Below are 13,753 nucleotides of genomic sequence, written 5' to 3'. Positions count from 1 at the left end.
TCTGCCCCTCCCCTGCTCATGCTCTGTCTCTCTCTCTCAAATATAAAATAAGAAAACATTAAAAATTTTTTTAAATAAAAAAAATAAGAGAAAGATAAGATCAGCAGATCAAGAGGCCAGATTGGGCAGCTGACCAAGTGAATAGGCAGGCTGGGTCCTTGCTCCTCTCCTGATTTACCCCCATTGTCTATTCTAAGCTGGTCCCAAGAAGGGGCTTCTGTGTCCCTCTAAGTGTCAGAACTACCCTCAGAATTTGGGGTCTATCATAATGGGAGGGGTTTGAGCTGGGTGTGATTTGTTTGGGATGACATGGGAGGGGACGCTGCTTGTGCACTGTCGAACATTTGGCTGAAGCTCGTTCCTGTGCGGGGCCTGAGAAAGTCCTTCTGTGGGGCTTGTGTCCATCGCACGGTCAATAAAGCATCCTTGCATTTTGCAAACCAGAGTAGACTACTTTTTTTTTTTTTTTTTTATCATATTCTATCCTGCCCAGGCTACAGCCAGGGAGTTGAAGTGTGACAGGTCAAAGGCTGGATTAAACATTAACAGAGCTGTCACCTCCGCTCAGAGGAGTAAGCACCCTAAGGCCGAGCTGCAGAGCTGTCTATGGCCCCAGGCTGACCAGTAGACATGGCTCAATTTGGCCAGGTCCTGGCTGAAATAGGCGACTTTGGTCGCTTCCAGATACAGCTGGTGATGCTGCTGTGTATTCCCGGCTTCCTGTCCGCTTACTACATGTTTGCCCAGGTCTTCATGATCCAGCATGAGGCCCACCACTGCTCAGTAGCCTGGGTCAAGAACCACACTTTGAACCTGAGTGCGGCTGAACAGCTGACACTGAGCGTGCCCCTGGATGCTGCAGGCAAGCCTGAGTCCTGCCTTATGTTCCGGCCGCCCCCTGACGACGCCAGCCTGGAGGACATCCTCAGCCACCACTTCAACGAGACGCAGCCTTGTGAGGCAGGCTGGGAGTATCCTGAAGACAGGCCCCTGTCCCTAAAGAACGAGGTAGGGCTGCCCTTTTGCCTGTCTGCCTGTTTGGGGTCGGTCAGCTCCTTTGCCTGACCGTCTGCCCTCAGCCGCCGGTGTTGCTGCTTCTGTATCTGCCCTGGAGCACCCATCCATGGTCAATGATTGACCACTTGGTATGGCTTTTTTTTTTTTTTTTTTTTTTTTTTTTTTTTTGCCATTCATCCTGCTTTTCTCTTTGTCCTCTGACTACTGGTCCATCTACCTTTCAATCCATATTCTGTCTCTGATTTGTCTGCCCCTCTGTCCATTTTTGTCTACCTTTTGTCCATCTCTCCGCCTGTGTGCCCAGTGGCCTGACCTTTTTCCTATCCCCTCCTGCTTTCCTGTCTTTATGTCTTTCTCCCCGGTGCTCCCATCTGTCGGTCCACTTGCCCTTGTCTTTCAGTCCGCCCCTGCGTATCTGCCCGCTTACCTATCTTCCTGGATCCCCATCCACTTGTCTGACCTCCTGCTTGCCTGATGTGGGCTTCCTGCCCTTCGGCTGCCCTCTCTGAAGCTCTCCCCACCTGCCTCCAGGGGGCCGGGCACACTGTGACTCTAGGATTTGTCCGGCAGATAACAACACTTGCTCTGCCTAACTCATTTTCTTAGGGAGGATCTGGGCAGGTAAACAGATGCCCACTCCAGCCACCTGAGCAAGGACGGCTCTCTGGAAGCATCCAGGCCCACTCTGCTGCTTCCCAGAAGCTGGGTCTGAGGCACAGAGTAGGGAGACGACTCGTCCGGGGCAACATAATGAGCTGATCGTGGACGTGGGACTCCCACTCAGGTCCCTGCAGGAGTGGGAAAGAGCACAGATGGTCCAGCATCCAAGGGGCGAGTGTTGTTGGGAGGTCTGGATGACTCATCTTGAGGGTGGCGAATCCTGAGCCTTTGTGGCGAGGGGAATCTGGAGTCCAGAAGCCTTCATTTATTTTTTTCTCTGCAGGTAAAAAAAGTATTTACTTTTTAGAGGCTTTCAGAGAATGATGTTTTGACCAAAGGCACGTTAAGATTTTCAATTTTTAAGTAATCTCTATACCCCACTTGGGGCTTGAACTCACAACCCCCAAGCTCAAGAGTTGCATACTCTACTGACTGAACTAGCCAGGCACCCCCAGGCATTTACTTTTAATATGTGACCATAAACCTGCCCCCAGAACCCTTGCAGCCTAAAGATCTGTCCTGCCTGTCTTCCTCCTGACCCTCCACCCCATTCTGCCCCATAGAGTCGCATGCGGCCTAGGAGCTCTCCCAGCAGAGCCCCGTCTGGTCCCTAGTGACCTCTCCAGGTTCCCAGCATCACCCTCTTGGTAGGATCAGCCTCCACTGGTCCCCATATGCTGTGGGTGCCTACCTGGCCAAACACCATCCTCAAAACCCAGGCAAACTTCCAGACTTCCCAGACTTCCAGACTTTTTTAGCCCCGTTTGCACCCTGTGCTGGACTGTTCACGCAATTTTATTCAGCTAAGGCTTGTTGAGTATTAACTGTGCAGGGAACAGTCAGAGGAGGGAGGCACCTTGTTCGAGTTCTCTAAGGATTTGAGGCTGCCCTCTTGGTCTTTAATCACCAACCTGGACTGTGCCACCACCGGCATTGGGTCTTGGACCTCTTGCCCTTCCCTACCATGCTTCTCCTGCTCCAACACTCTCAAGGACTTGGATTCCCAAAAGAGTGCACACCTTGGGTACTTTGTGCCCTGTACCCGCATGCTGAGTCCAACTTTGCTTCCAGAGCTCTGTTGCGTGAGATCGTTTCCCTCTGCTTCCCATCTGTGAGGAGGGGCTCCACCACACTGATTCAGGGGACTCTCTCTGAGCTGACTTCCCAACGTTCCTTCTGATAACCAGCAGCTTCATATTCAAACTGAAATATGGATAGTCCTAATTTGAGAAGAAAAGAGCACATTGCCTTATAGGCTACGTATTCTTGAAGAGCAGAGTGCATTTCTCCTTCTCCATCTACCTCCCAACATTTCCTGGGTGCCCGTCCTTGGTAAAAGAAAAAAATAATTCCCAGCCTTGTCCACATGAACCTTGGAATCGGGAGGGAAATAGACTCTGAATGACTAACAACAGTGTGATCTGTCTTGGGCCCAGAAAAGGGGAAAGAATGGGAGGGAAGGGGAAGCAGAGAGAATAGCCGTTTCTAGATCCGGAGGCATGAAAATGCTTGCCATGACTGAGGAATGCTGACCAACAAAGATATTGGGAAATCAGGAGGAGATGACTCTTCCACGGTCTTAGATACAGAGCTGAGAGATTTGGGCTCTCTCCTCCAAGGAGAGCCATGGAAGCTTTTAGAACAGGGGAGGAAGATGTGATGTGTGTGCTCCAAGAATGGGGGCGGGGTTCTGTGTGCCCATGTGGCAAGCCCCAGACAGAACCCTCCACTCTGGGCATTAGGGTCGGAGAGGGTAATGGCTGGCGTCCCAAGGTGGGGAGCCCTTTTGCCTCTGTTCCATCTGCACACCACGTCTTGGCACCTCTCCAAGCTTTGGCCTCTGTAGTTGCACAGTGGGAATGATAATCCTTTATGAGGTTAGAATGAGGACTGAATGAAATAAGGGGTACACAAGCTATAAGGAGGTAGCGAGTGGTGGCCACCGAGTAGGGGCACCAGCCTCGGAAGCCTCCCTGGGGTCGGCATCCGTGCCTTCAGAGCACTATAGCCCCATGTGTCCGAGGTGTCGGTCACCAGCTGTGAGTTTCATGAGCACGGGGGGGGGGGGGGGGGGGGGGGGGGGGGGGCAGTGCCCCCTCCGCTGAGCTGACATTTATTGAGGACTTCCTGTGTGACAGCCACCGTGCTAAGCATGTTCCATGCATTAATTCCTTTAATCCTGCTGGGGGACACCATGTAGTATATTTTATCCCCATTTTGTACACGAGAAACCAAGACACCAACAGATAGGTTAACAAAGTCCCACAAAGCCTCTCTGTTCAGATTCCAGAGGCTGATAGCAGCAGGCCTTCATGAGTTATTTTAAATAGCGTCTAACTACAAAGGCACTCTGTGGTTGCTAAACAAAAACCAAACAGAATAGAACTGGGTGGGGGCGCCTGGGTGGCTCAGTCAGTTAAGCATCCGACTTCGCCTCAGATCATGATCTCCCGGTCCGTGAGTTCGAGCCCCGCGTCGGGCTCTGTGCTGACAGCTCAGAGCCTGGAGCCTGTCTCAGATTCTGTGTCTTCCTCTCTCTATGACCCTCCCCCGTTCATGCTCTGTCTCTCTCTGTCTCAAAAATAAATAAACGTTAAAAAAAATACTTTAAAAAAAAATAACAATACACAGAAACTGAAAGGAAATATCTTTCATTTTAATTAAAAACAATTTTTTTTAATGTTTATTTAGTTTTGAGAGACAGCACAAGTGGGAGAGGGCAGAGAGAGAGGGAGACCCAGAATCCGAAGCAGGCTCCGGGCTCTGAGCTGTCGGCACAGAGCCCGACGCGGGGCTCGAACTCAGAAACCACGAGATCATGACCAGAGCCGAAGTCAGACGCTCAACCGACTGAGCCACCCAGGCACTCCATATTTTTCATCTTTAAATAAATACGACCCCCTACTAATAGGATGTATGTGCCCATTGGGAACTGTGCAACTTCTCAGTCCTTAAACACTGACACCCTCATTTTCCATTCCCCATGGTGCTTGCTTTTTTTTTTTTTTTTTCAAAACACCTCCCCAAAATACAGCTTCACATAGATATGATGTCACTGGAAGGAATGTAGCGTGATCTCATGTTGAACCAGAACTGTCCTTAGTTGGTAGTTCTCGTAACGCCAGACAGATGTTGAGGATTGCTGCATTTTCCTTTAAAACTCCGAATGTCGCTCTGTGCCCCATGAATTTGTTCTGGTGCCCTGGGCTGCCTTCGCACACACTTTGGGAGCCACGGGCATCTGCCCTGAGAGGTTTGCAGTGGGTGGGCTGGACGACAGAGGACTTGCCGTTGGCTGCCCCTGGTTCACATCCGCCCGTGTCTGCCTCAGTTCAACCTCGTTTGTGGTCAGAAGCACCTGAAGGAGACCTCGCAGTCGGTGTTCATGGCCGGGCTCCTCACTGGGGCTCTCATCTTCGGGCCCCTCTGTGACCGGTAGGAACTTGACCGGCTCGCCCTTGACCTCGCGTGCTCCTATGTTCCCGGTACAGTTCCCTCTCTCGCCCCGCCCCCACCCCCGTGCCCTTCACTGGTGTCTGGGATAAGGCCCTGTTCCCCTCTCCCTCAAACAGAGCTCGCAGGGCAGGGTCACGTGTCCCCTGTCAGACAGAGAGCCCAGGGCAGGGCTGGGTCTCCCATGCTTCCTGCCCCTCTGTTACTCCAGGATTGGCCGCAAGGTCAGTCTCCTGGTGCAGCTGCTACTGTTCGCCCTCCTCGGCCCGACCACGGCCTTCGTGCCCAGCTTTGAGCTCTACATGGTCCTGCGCTTTGCTGTGGCTACTGCTGTCTCTGGGTTCGCCTTCAGCAACGTCACCCTAAGTGAGTATCTGGGTCCCTAAACGTCCCCCTAGGTGAGTATCTGGGTCCCTAAGCCTTCAAGCATGGGGTGAGGCCTTGGGGTCTGGGCCGGCCACTTTCCCGGACTGCCCGGGGGAGCCTTGTCGGGCACCCACACCGCAAGTGGGACTGAGGCCCACCCTGACAGAAGACCGTCTAGGGAATGACGGGGAGGGAGCCGGGGGCCCACGGGTGGGGGAGGGGGGCTGGCCGGGTCTCAGTCTCTCTGTTCCCACAGTTACAGAGTGGGTGGGGCCCTCCAGGAGGACTCAGGCTGTGGTCCTGGTCCAGTGCGCCTTCTCCCTGGGTCAGATGGCATTAGCAGGACTCGCCTATGGCGTCCGAAACTGGAGGTATTTCCAAATGGCCGGCACCGCACCTGTCTTGCTACTCTTCCTCTACATCTGGTGAGGAGTACTTCCCAGGAGCAAGCCATTTCCCCCTCCCCACCTGCCCCTGCTAGCTGTGCGGGGGTGTGGTTGGAGCACAGCACTCACATTCATCTCGGGGAACGCTCCACAGTGCGATGGGTGTGAGGTTCTGTGCGCCCTGGAACAGCTGGGAAGGCCCCTGGGGGAGTGGGGGGGGGGGTGGGCTCCAAGGTCAGAGCCATTCCTGACCTGCAGGGCTCTGCCAGAGTCAGCACGGTGGCTTCTGACAAGAGGGAGGGTGGAGGAGGCCAAACAAGTGATCCAGAAGGCGGCCTCCGTCAACAGGCGGAAACTCTCCCCAGAGCTCCTGAGCCAGGTACTTCTCACAGGCCAAGCCCAGCCCTGGCCCTGAATCTGGAGGGCCCAGACCTTTCTGCCTGGCCCCTCACTGTGCATCGTGCCCCCAGCTGGTCCCAGAGAAGACAGGCCCCTCAGGGAATCCCCTGGATCTGTTCAGACACCCCCGGCTCCGGAAAGTGACCCTGATCTTCTTCTATGTCTGGTGAGCGCGCCAGGGCCCGCGCCCCGCCCTGAAGCCCACGCCAAAGGGCTCTCCCGTCTCTGGTGCGCGTCAGCGGCTGGGACACGGTGGCTGGCGGTCAGGGACGGGCTGTGCGGCCTCACTGGGTTTCCCCCTGGCTGTGCTGCTGCCTCCTGCTCAGAGACAGGCTCCCTCTGAGAGGGCTGGTGTCTCATCCCCCAGCAGTGATAGGGATTCCTGGACACTTTGCAGGTTTGTGGACAGTCTGGGGTACTTTGGCCTGAGCTTCCAAGTCGGCGACTTTGGCCTGGACATCTACCTGACGCAGCTCGTCTTCGGAACCGTGGAGGTTCCCGCCCGCTGCTTCAGCATCTTCATGATGCAGTGGTTGGGCCGCAAGTGGAGCCAGATGCTGACTCTGGTTCTGGGTGGCCTCATGTGCATCGGCATCGTCTTTGTCCCAGCAGGTGCCAGGGCTGGCTCTGCCACATTCCTGCCCTCCCCACCCCCCCCCACCCCCCCCCCCCCCCCCCCCCCCGCCTCCAGGAGTGAGGGCAACCCTGGGGCCCGGGAGCAGAGGGGGCCAGGAGTTCGGGAGGACAGGGCAGGGGTGGGGCCCGGGGCGTGGGGCCGTCCACCTGCCTGCGGCTGACCGGCATCCTCCCCCAGATCTGCCGGTGGTGGTCACTGTGCTGGCCGTGGTGGGCAAGTTCGCCATGGCCGCCAGCTTTACCGTCTCCTACGTGTACTGTGCCGAGCTCCTCCCCACCGTCATCCGGTAAGGGCTGCCGCCCTCTGCCCTCACCCCTCCCGCTCCTCTGCCCTCACCCCTGTCCCGCAGGCAGCTGGCTTATGAGGCCGGCTCGCGGGGCAGCAGCGCGGATGGGGTCCGGGCAGCTAGGAATCTAGCCCGAGTCCCCGTCTTATCCCAGGCAGTGGAGGACAGATACAGAAGGAGGGCACGGCCTGGCCTTGTGGAGACTGGGATATGGAGCAAGTCTAAGAATGAATGGCTCAGAAGGAGGAACACTCAGGGGTTGCTGGGGAGACGTGAGGTGCAGCCTTTGACCTGAGACTTGGTAGGCGAGCAGGGGGGCAGCAGATAGACAGGCCTGGAGGTGAGAGAGGCGTGGCACGCGGCCGGACTACACGAAGTTACTATGCAGGAGCAGAGAGCAGAAGGCCGGTGAGGCTGGGGAGGCGGCAGGCCTGCGGGGCCATAATGAGGGGCTGCCCCCCCCCCCCCGCCAAGGCGCAGCGGGGATGGGGCTGTGGCCCGGGGGTCGCCGCTGGGTGTGCTCAGTCGGACGGGCCTTCCCACAGGCAGACAGGCATGGGGCTGATGGGCATCTCCTCGAGGATCGGGGGGATCCTCACCCCTCTCGTGAGCCTGCTGGGCGAGTACCAGGCAGCCCTCCCTATGCTCATCTACGGCAGCCTCCCCATCGGGGCAGGCTTCCTCTGTGCCCTGTTGCCGGAGACACGGGGCCAGCCCCTGAAGGACACCATCAAGGAGCTGGAGGAGGAGCCCCACCCACGGTGAGCTGCTCGCTTTCTCTGAAGCCTAGGCCCCCACCTCACTATGTGTCCTCTGTTGCTTAGAGGCCAATACGGGGGCCCTCGGGAGCCACACGCATCCGACTGGCTCTGGGCCAGGTCCCCTCCCCTGGGGGAGGGGCGGTGAAGGACGCTGCCACGGGACCCATTCGTGGCCGGCCGGTGACGGCCTCCGGCTCCCGCCAGGTCTCTGGAGTCAGCACCTTCAGAAAAGGAAACAGAGGCTTCAGGAAGAACTTGCAGCCCAGGGGTGACCTTCGTGAGCAGCACGTACTTCTGATTGTGTCCCTGGAGTCGGAGCACAGCGGGGAGCTGCCTGGACACCCCTGGAAATGGCTGGGGGCTGCCGGCACGGCCCCCCTCGCAGTTGGAGGCAGCACACCCCTGACCTGGTCCCCGTCCCGGCCGCTGGCTGCCCGGTCCTGAAGTGTCTGTGAGGGCCTCCCTCTTCTCGTCACCCCTCACCACCTTCCTCAACCCAGCCCACCCCCACCCCTGTTCTGGGGTCGGGCCTTGAGCGTTTCTTGGGCTTCCCTGGTTCTCTAATAGACCTGTGGGCTTACGGCTCCTCTAGTTTCCTCAGTCTGGGGTCCCCCTGCCCTCAAAACGTTTAAGCCCAGAGCAGAGCAGATGGGTAGGGCCTTTCCAAGAACGCGGCAGCAGGGGGAGAGGAAGTTGGAAGCCGCGGCCGGTACCCTGGCCGGTGGGAGAGAAGGCTGTGGATGGGAAGGTTGTAGTTCCTTCCGGTGGCTGGGCCGGGCCCCGCTGGCTCAGGGGGAGGCCCCACAGGACCCGCCATCCTGCTGAGAGAGGACTCTGTCTGCTCGAAACCAAAGCTTCAGAGCTGTCCTCTCTTCAAAGAGCCTCCACCCCTGCCCCGCGTTCAGTCCAGCTCGTACCTGGCCTCGTGGCCCAGGGACCAGCAGTGGGGAAAGGGAGGAGGCTGGTTGTTCCCGTCCTCACCTCCCTCTTCCCTTTCACCTCTGCTGCTTCTGGCTCCTGCGGGGCCAGGGGAAAGGGCTTTCTGCTCTGCTGCTGCTGGCCGTGGTTCTTTCCCTGCGTGTACTGGCTGATCATCAGCCAGTGTTCCCTGGCAGGCTTCTAACAGCTCCTCCATGGGGACACATCGGTGGATTTCTCAGCGGTGCTCCCAGGACCCCTGCCTTGTTCCTTCATCCGAGGAGCATACTCACAGCTGACCTCCAGGGCCCTCTCTTCAGCTCTTGCCCCAGCACTGCGGCCCCCATCATGTCTCTTACTGCCAGCATTCCTCATCTTACGAGACAGCCCTCCTGGCTGCGTCCCATCAAGGGACCTCCAGCTAGAGTGCCTTCCCCGGTAGCCACCTGGCCCACAAGAGCACCATACATCCTCGCACCAGCAAAGAGTGGAAAAGAGCTTGCCCGGCCTCTTCCCCTCCTGTGCCCTTCCTCCAAGGCCTCCCCAGCTAACTGCCCTGCAGACAGTGAGGTTCCGCCTCTCCCCAGAGGCCCAGGCCTGAAGAGGGGCTCCTTCTGGACCTCCCTCCCTTTCTCCCACTCACCTTCCCTAATGGAGGCTGGAGGGAGTGCTCCCCATCTTTGCAAATCTGGCACGAAGGTCTCCAGCACCTCTTTTGAATACGCGAATCTTTATTGAGGACATAACAAAAGGCAAGTTGGCACTCCACGTTCCCCTCCCCCAAGGTGGGAGTGGGACACATGGGACATTTCTCAGACTCACGACCAAAGGAAGGAAAGAGCCAATGGTCACCTGATAAAGATCACAGTCATAAAGGACACAAGACTCCATCAGTTTGTAACTGTCTTCGTGATTTACAAGAAAAGCACAATCCTAGGAATAGTCAGACCTCCAGAAACCTATAGACTCAATTTCTTGGAGCCCTAACATCACCTCCTCCCTTTATAGGATAAAAAGCCCTACACGATCAGTCACTCCTCACACTTAGAATGCAGATTTTACTGCCCACGAGTTCTGTCCTCGGACCTTAATAAAATCACTCTTCTTTTTGCACCAAAAACGTCTCAAGAATGCTTTCTTGGCTCTTTGCTCTCGGACCCAACCTCCAGATGACATCATTTATTACTTACAGACTCAGCTTTGGGATGGTGGGGAAAAGTTCTATTTAGCTTCCCGCTATGCACCCAGTCATGGAATCCCAAGCTAAAGTCACCCGTTGGGTACACCTGAAAGTCTTTTGTGGTGCAGTGTGGTACCCAGGCCAAACCTGCCTGGTCGTGAAAACAACCTGCGTTGGATCTGGGCAGAGGCCAGTTCAAAGCCAGAGGCCACTCCTCAACCAAAGGAGGGACGCGGAGACTCGGAGCGCTGTGAAGCAAAGCTTTAATTAAAGTTTAAATTAATTAAATTAAACTTTAATTAAAGTTCATGTGAGAGCAGGTGTCTGATGGACAGGCACCCTGGGGTGGGGGAGGGGGGGTTACAGCAGGCAATTTGTCTCCTAGTGTGAAGTCCCCCCCCCGCCCCGATTCCTCGGCTGAGTACTATAGAGGTTACAGTCTTACCAGGAAGTCGCCTATGCCCATGTAAACCCCAAAAGTAGTCTGATTGGACTTGAGGTGACACAGAGACTTCAGTTCTTTGGCTCATGCTCATTGCAAAGCCCACAACAAATAAGCCCTGGGAATGGAGAGGGGCAGAAGAACCAGGAAGGGAAGTGTCTAAGGTTTGGGGGAGGGAGGGTTGGTTCGTACGTATTTCCCATAGGTTGTAAACCTATTGTCAACTAGACAGCACAGATTTTATTTGGTAATTCTGAAAAGGATTCATCTCATTTACTTCTCACAGCAACCTCCTCTACAATGTGGACACTGCGTCCTTTTGAGGCAGAATGATCTCCGTTCCTGGGAAGAGACTTAAACAGATCAGGACACAGGCATAAATGCTGCAAAGATTCACCTATTGCCTTTGGGCCAGGTCTTTGAGAACTTTTTTTTAGGGATTGTGGGCTGTTGGGGGAAAGATTTTTCTTTGTATGTAATAAAAAATGCCCTGTGGCCTGTTCTGTTTAAAAGGGAAATGTCTTTTTCAGCAAAGTGGCAGGATATAAAATCAACGCACAGAAATCGGTTGCATTCCTTTTTTTTTTTTTTTTTTTTTTTTTTTTTTTCAACGTTTATTTATTTTTGGGACAGAGAGAGACAGAGCATGAACGGGGGAGGGGCAGAGAGAGAGGGAGACACAGAATCAGAAACAGGCTCCAGGCTCTGAGCCATCAGCCCAGAGCCTGACGCGGGGCTCGAACTCACAGACCGCGAGATCGTGACCTGGCTGAAGTCGGACGCTTAACCGACTGCGCCACCCAGGCGCCCCAATCGGTTGCATTCCTACACACCAACGATGAAGCAACAGAAAGGGAAATCAAGGAGTCAATTCCATTTACAATGGCACCAAAAACCATAAAATACCTAGGAATAAATCTAACCAAAGAGGTGAAAAATCGATACACTGGAAACCTATAGAGAGCTTATAAAAGAAATTGAAGAAGACACAAAAAAAATGGAAAAATATTCCATGCTCCTGGATAGGAAGAACAAATACTGCTAAAATGTCGATACTACCCAAAGCAGTCTACATATTCAGTGCAATCCCTATCAAAACAACACCAGCATTCTTCACAGAGCTAGAACAAACAATCCTAAAATTTGTATGGAACCAGGAAAGACGCTGAATAGCCAAAGCAATCTTGAAAAAGAAAACCAAAGCTGGAGGTATCACAATCCCGGACTTCAAACTGTATTACAAAGCTGTAATTATCAAGACAGTATGGTACTGGCACAAGAATAGAAGAGAGCAATGGAACAGAAGAGAGAACCCAGAAATGGGCCCACAAACGTATGGCCAACTAATCTGTGACAAAGCAGGAAAGAATACCCGATGGAATAAAGACAGTCTCGTCAGCAAGTGGTGCTGGGAAAACTGGACAGCGACATGCAGAGGAATGAACCTGGACCACTTTCTTACACCAGACACAAAAATAAACTCAAAATGGATGAAAGACCTGAATGTAAGACAGGAAGCCAGAAAAATCCTTGAGGATAAAGCAGGCAAGAACCTCTTTGACCTCGGCCGCAGCAACTTCTTACTCAACACATCTCCGGAGGCAAGGGAAACAAAAGCAAAAAGGAACTCCTGGGACCTCATCAAAATAAAAAGCTTCTGCACAACGAGGGAAACAATCAGCAAAACTAAAAGGCAACCGACAGAATGGGAGAAGGTATTTGCAAACAACATATCAGATAAAGGGTTAGTATCCAAAATCTAGAAAGAACTTATCAAACTCAACACCCAAAAAACAAATAATCCAGTGAAGAAATGGGCAAAAGACGTGAATAGACACTTCTCCCAAGAAGACATCCAGATGGCCAACCGACACATGAAAAAATGCTCAACATCACTCATCATCAGGGAAATACAAATCAAAACCACAATGAGATACCACCTCACACCTGTCAGAATGGCTAACATCAACAACTCAGGCAACAACAGATGTTGGTGAGGATGCGGGGAAAGAGGATGTCTTTTGCACTGCTGGTGGGAATGCAAACTGGTGCATCTAGTCTGGAAAACAGTGTGGAGGTTCCTCAAAAAACTAAAAATAGAACTACCGTACAACCTAGGAATCGCACTACTAGGCATTTGTCCAAGGGATCCAGGTGTGCTGTTTCGAAGGGACACATGCACCCCCATGTTTATAGCAGCACTATCCACAATAGCCAAAGTATGGAAAGAGCCCAAGTGTCCATCGATGGATGAATGGATAAAGAAGATGTGGTATATATATATACAATGGAGTATTACCCGGCAATCAAAAAGAATGAAATCTTGCCATTTGCAGCTACGTGGATGGAACTGGAGGGTATGATGCTAAGTGAAATTAGCCAATCAGAGAAAGACAAATATTATATGACTTCACTCATATGAGGACTTTAAGAGACAAAACAGATGAACACAAGCGAAGGGAAGCAAAAATAATATAAAAACAAGGAGGGGGACAAAACATAAGAGACTCTTAAATATGGAGAACAAACAGAGGGTTACTAGAGGGGTTGTGCGGGGTTGTGGGGATGGGCTAAATGGGTCAGGGGCATTAAGGAATCTACCCCTGAAATCATTGTTGTGCTATATGCTAACTAACCTGGATGTAAGTTTAAAAAATAAATTAAATAAAAATTAAGAAAAAAAAGGGAACTGTCTTTTAGCAGTTGCTGACAGGAGCTCAGCTGCTGAGCCCCTAGGACCTCAGAGGACCTGGTCTTGACTCTACCCTGAGAAGCTTGACAGAAAGGGGGCTTGATGATACCGGGAAGTTTCCAGCACAGGCTGCACCGTGGTGGTTCTCCATAGACTGTGTTGATCAGAGAAAAGCCCAGACTGGGGAGACACCCTAGCAGTGCAGCCTTGACGGTCAGCTGGGGCACAGGGCTCAGCTCTCAGGCCTTGGTGACGGGAGCCTGGTACTTAGGCTCCCCATTTTCAAGTGGATGGTTTCATAGGTCCCTTTACTCGAATCCTCAAGGATTCTAATCTTGGGTGTGAAAGACAAAGGTCTCTGGCAGTCGGCCCCCAAGTCCAAGGAGATAGAAAAGGAGTGCCAACCCCTTCCCCATCCCCCTTCCCCCCGCCTCCCCCACACCCCTAGGTCTCAGGGCTGAGTCCTGGAGCCTGGGCCTGACTCACGCACCGCGGGCTCGCCTCACTCGCTGACCCGCTCACCTACTGCTCTGCCTTCGGGAGCACGCTGGACCCA

At 53.7% G+C, this 13,753-nt stretch overlaps 1 protein-coding gene across 3 annotated transcripts; it reads left to right on the top strand.

Annotated features, from left to right (window-relative positions):
• The first annotated feature begins 564 nt into the window (after positions 1 to 564).
• Positions 565 to 10,003, top strand: SLC22A13 (solute carrier family 22 member 13). 3 transcript variants are annotated; one of them, XR_006701003.1, is made up of 11 exons: positions 565 to 1,008; positions 5,009 to 5,112; positions 5,342 to 5,496; positions 5,753 to 5,921; positions 6,141 to 6,261; positions 6,353 to 6,447; positions 6,679 to 6,893; positions 7,096 to 7,204; positions 7,750 to 7,965; positions 8,170 to 8,416; positions 9,081 to 10,003. XR_006701003.1 is itself a non-coding variant. In XM_045436550.1 (10 exons), the coding sequence occupies exons 1-10, from the start codon at positions 631 to 633 to the stop codon at positions 8,261 to 8,263; spliced, it is 1,656 nt and encodes a 551-aa protein (XP_045292506.1). In that variant the 5' UTR covers positions 565 to 630; the 3' UTR covers positions 8,264 to 10,003. The 3 variants fall into 3 exon arrangements, 2 of the variants coding, with proteins under 2 accessions (XP_045292506.1, XP_045292507.1); XM_045436550.1 differs by having other exon boundaries at positions 8,170 to 10,003; XM_045436551.1 differs by lacking the exons at positions 7,750 to 7,965; positions 8,170 to 8,416; positions 9,081 to 10,003 and adding an exon at positions 7,359 to 7,683.
• Positions 10,004 to 13,753: the final 3,750 nt, after the last annotated feature.

This window comes from Leopardus geoffroyi, chromosome C2 (genome assembly GCF_018350155.1).
Source record: "Leopardus geoffroyi isolate Oge1 chromosome C2, O.geoffroyi_Oge1_pat1.0, whole genome shotgun sequence".
Lineage (NCBI taxonomy): Eukaryota > Metazoa > Chordata > Mammalia > Carnivora > Felidae > Leopardus > Leopardus geoffroyi.
Note: the sequence above shows the minus strand (reverse complement) of the source record. Positions and strands in the feature narration are given on the sequence as shown.

Coding starts and splice junctions, on each gene's coding strand:
- SLC22A13 (XM_045436550.1), top strand. CDS start 631: ATGGCTCAATTTGGCCAGGTCCTGGCTGAAATAGGCGACTTTGGTCGC. Junction 6,262..6,352: donor CCCCAGAGCTCCTGAGCCAG/GTACTTCTCACA, acceptor TCGTGCCCCCAG/CTGGTCCCAGAGAAGACAGG. Junction 6,448..6,678: donor CTGATCTTCTTCTATGTCTG/GTGAGCGCGCCA, acceptor GACACTTTGCAG/GTTTGTGGACAGTCTGGGGT.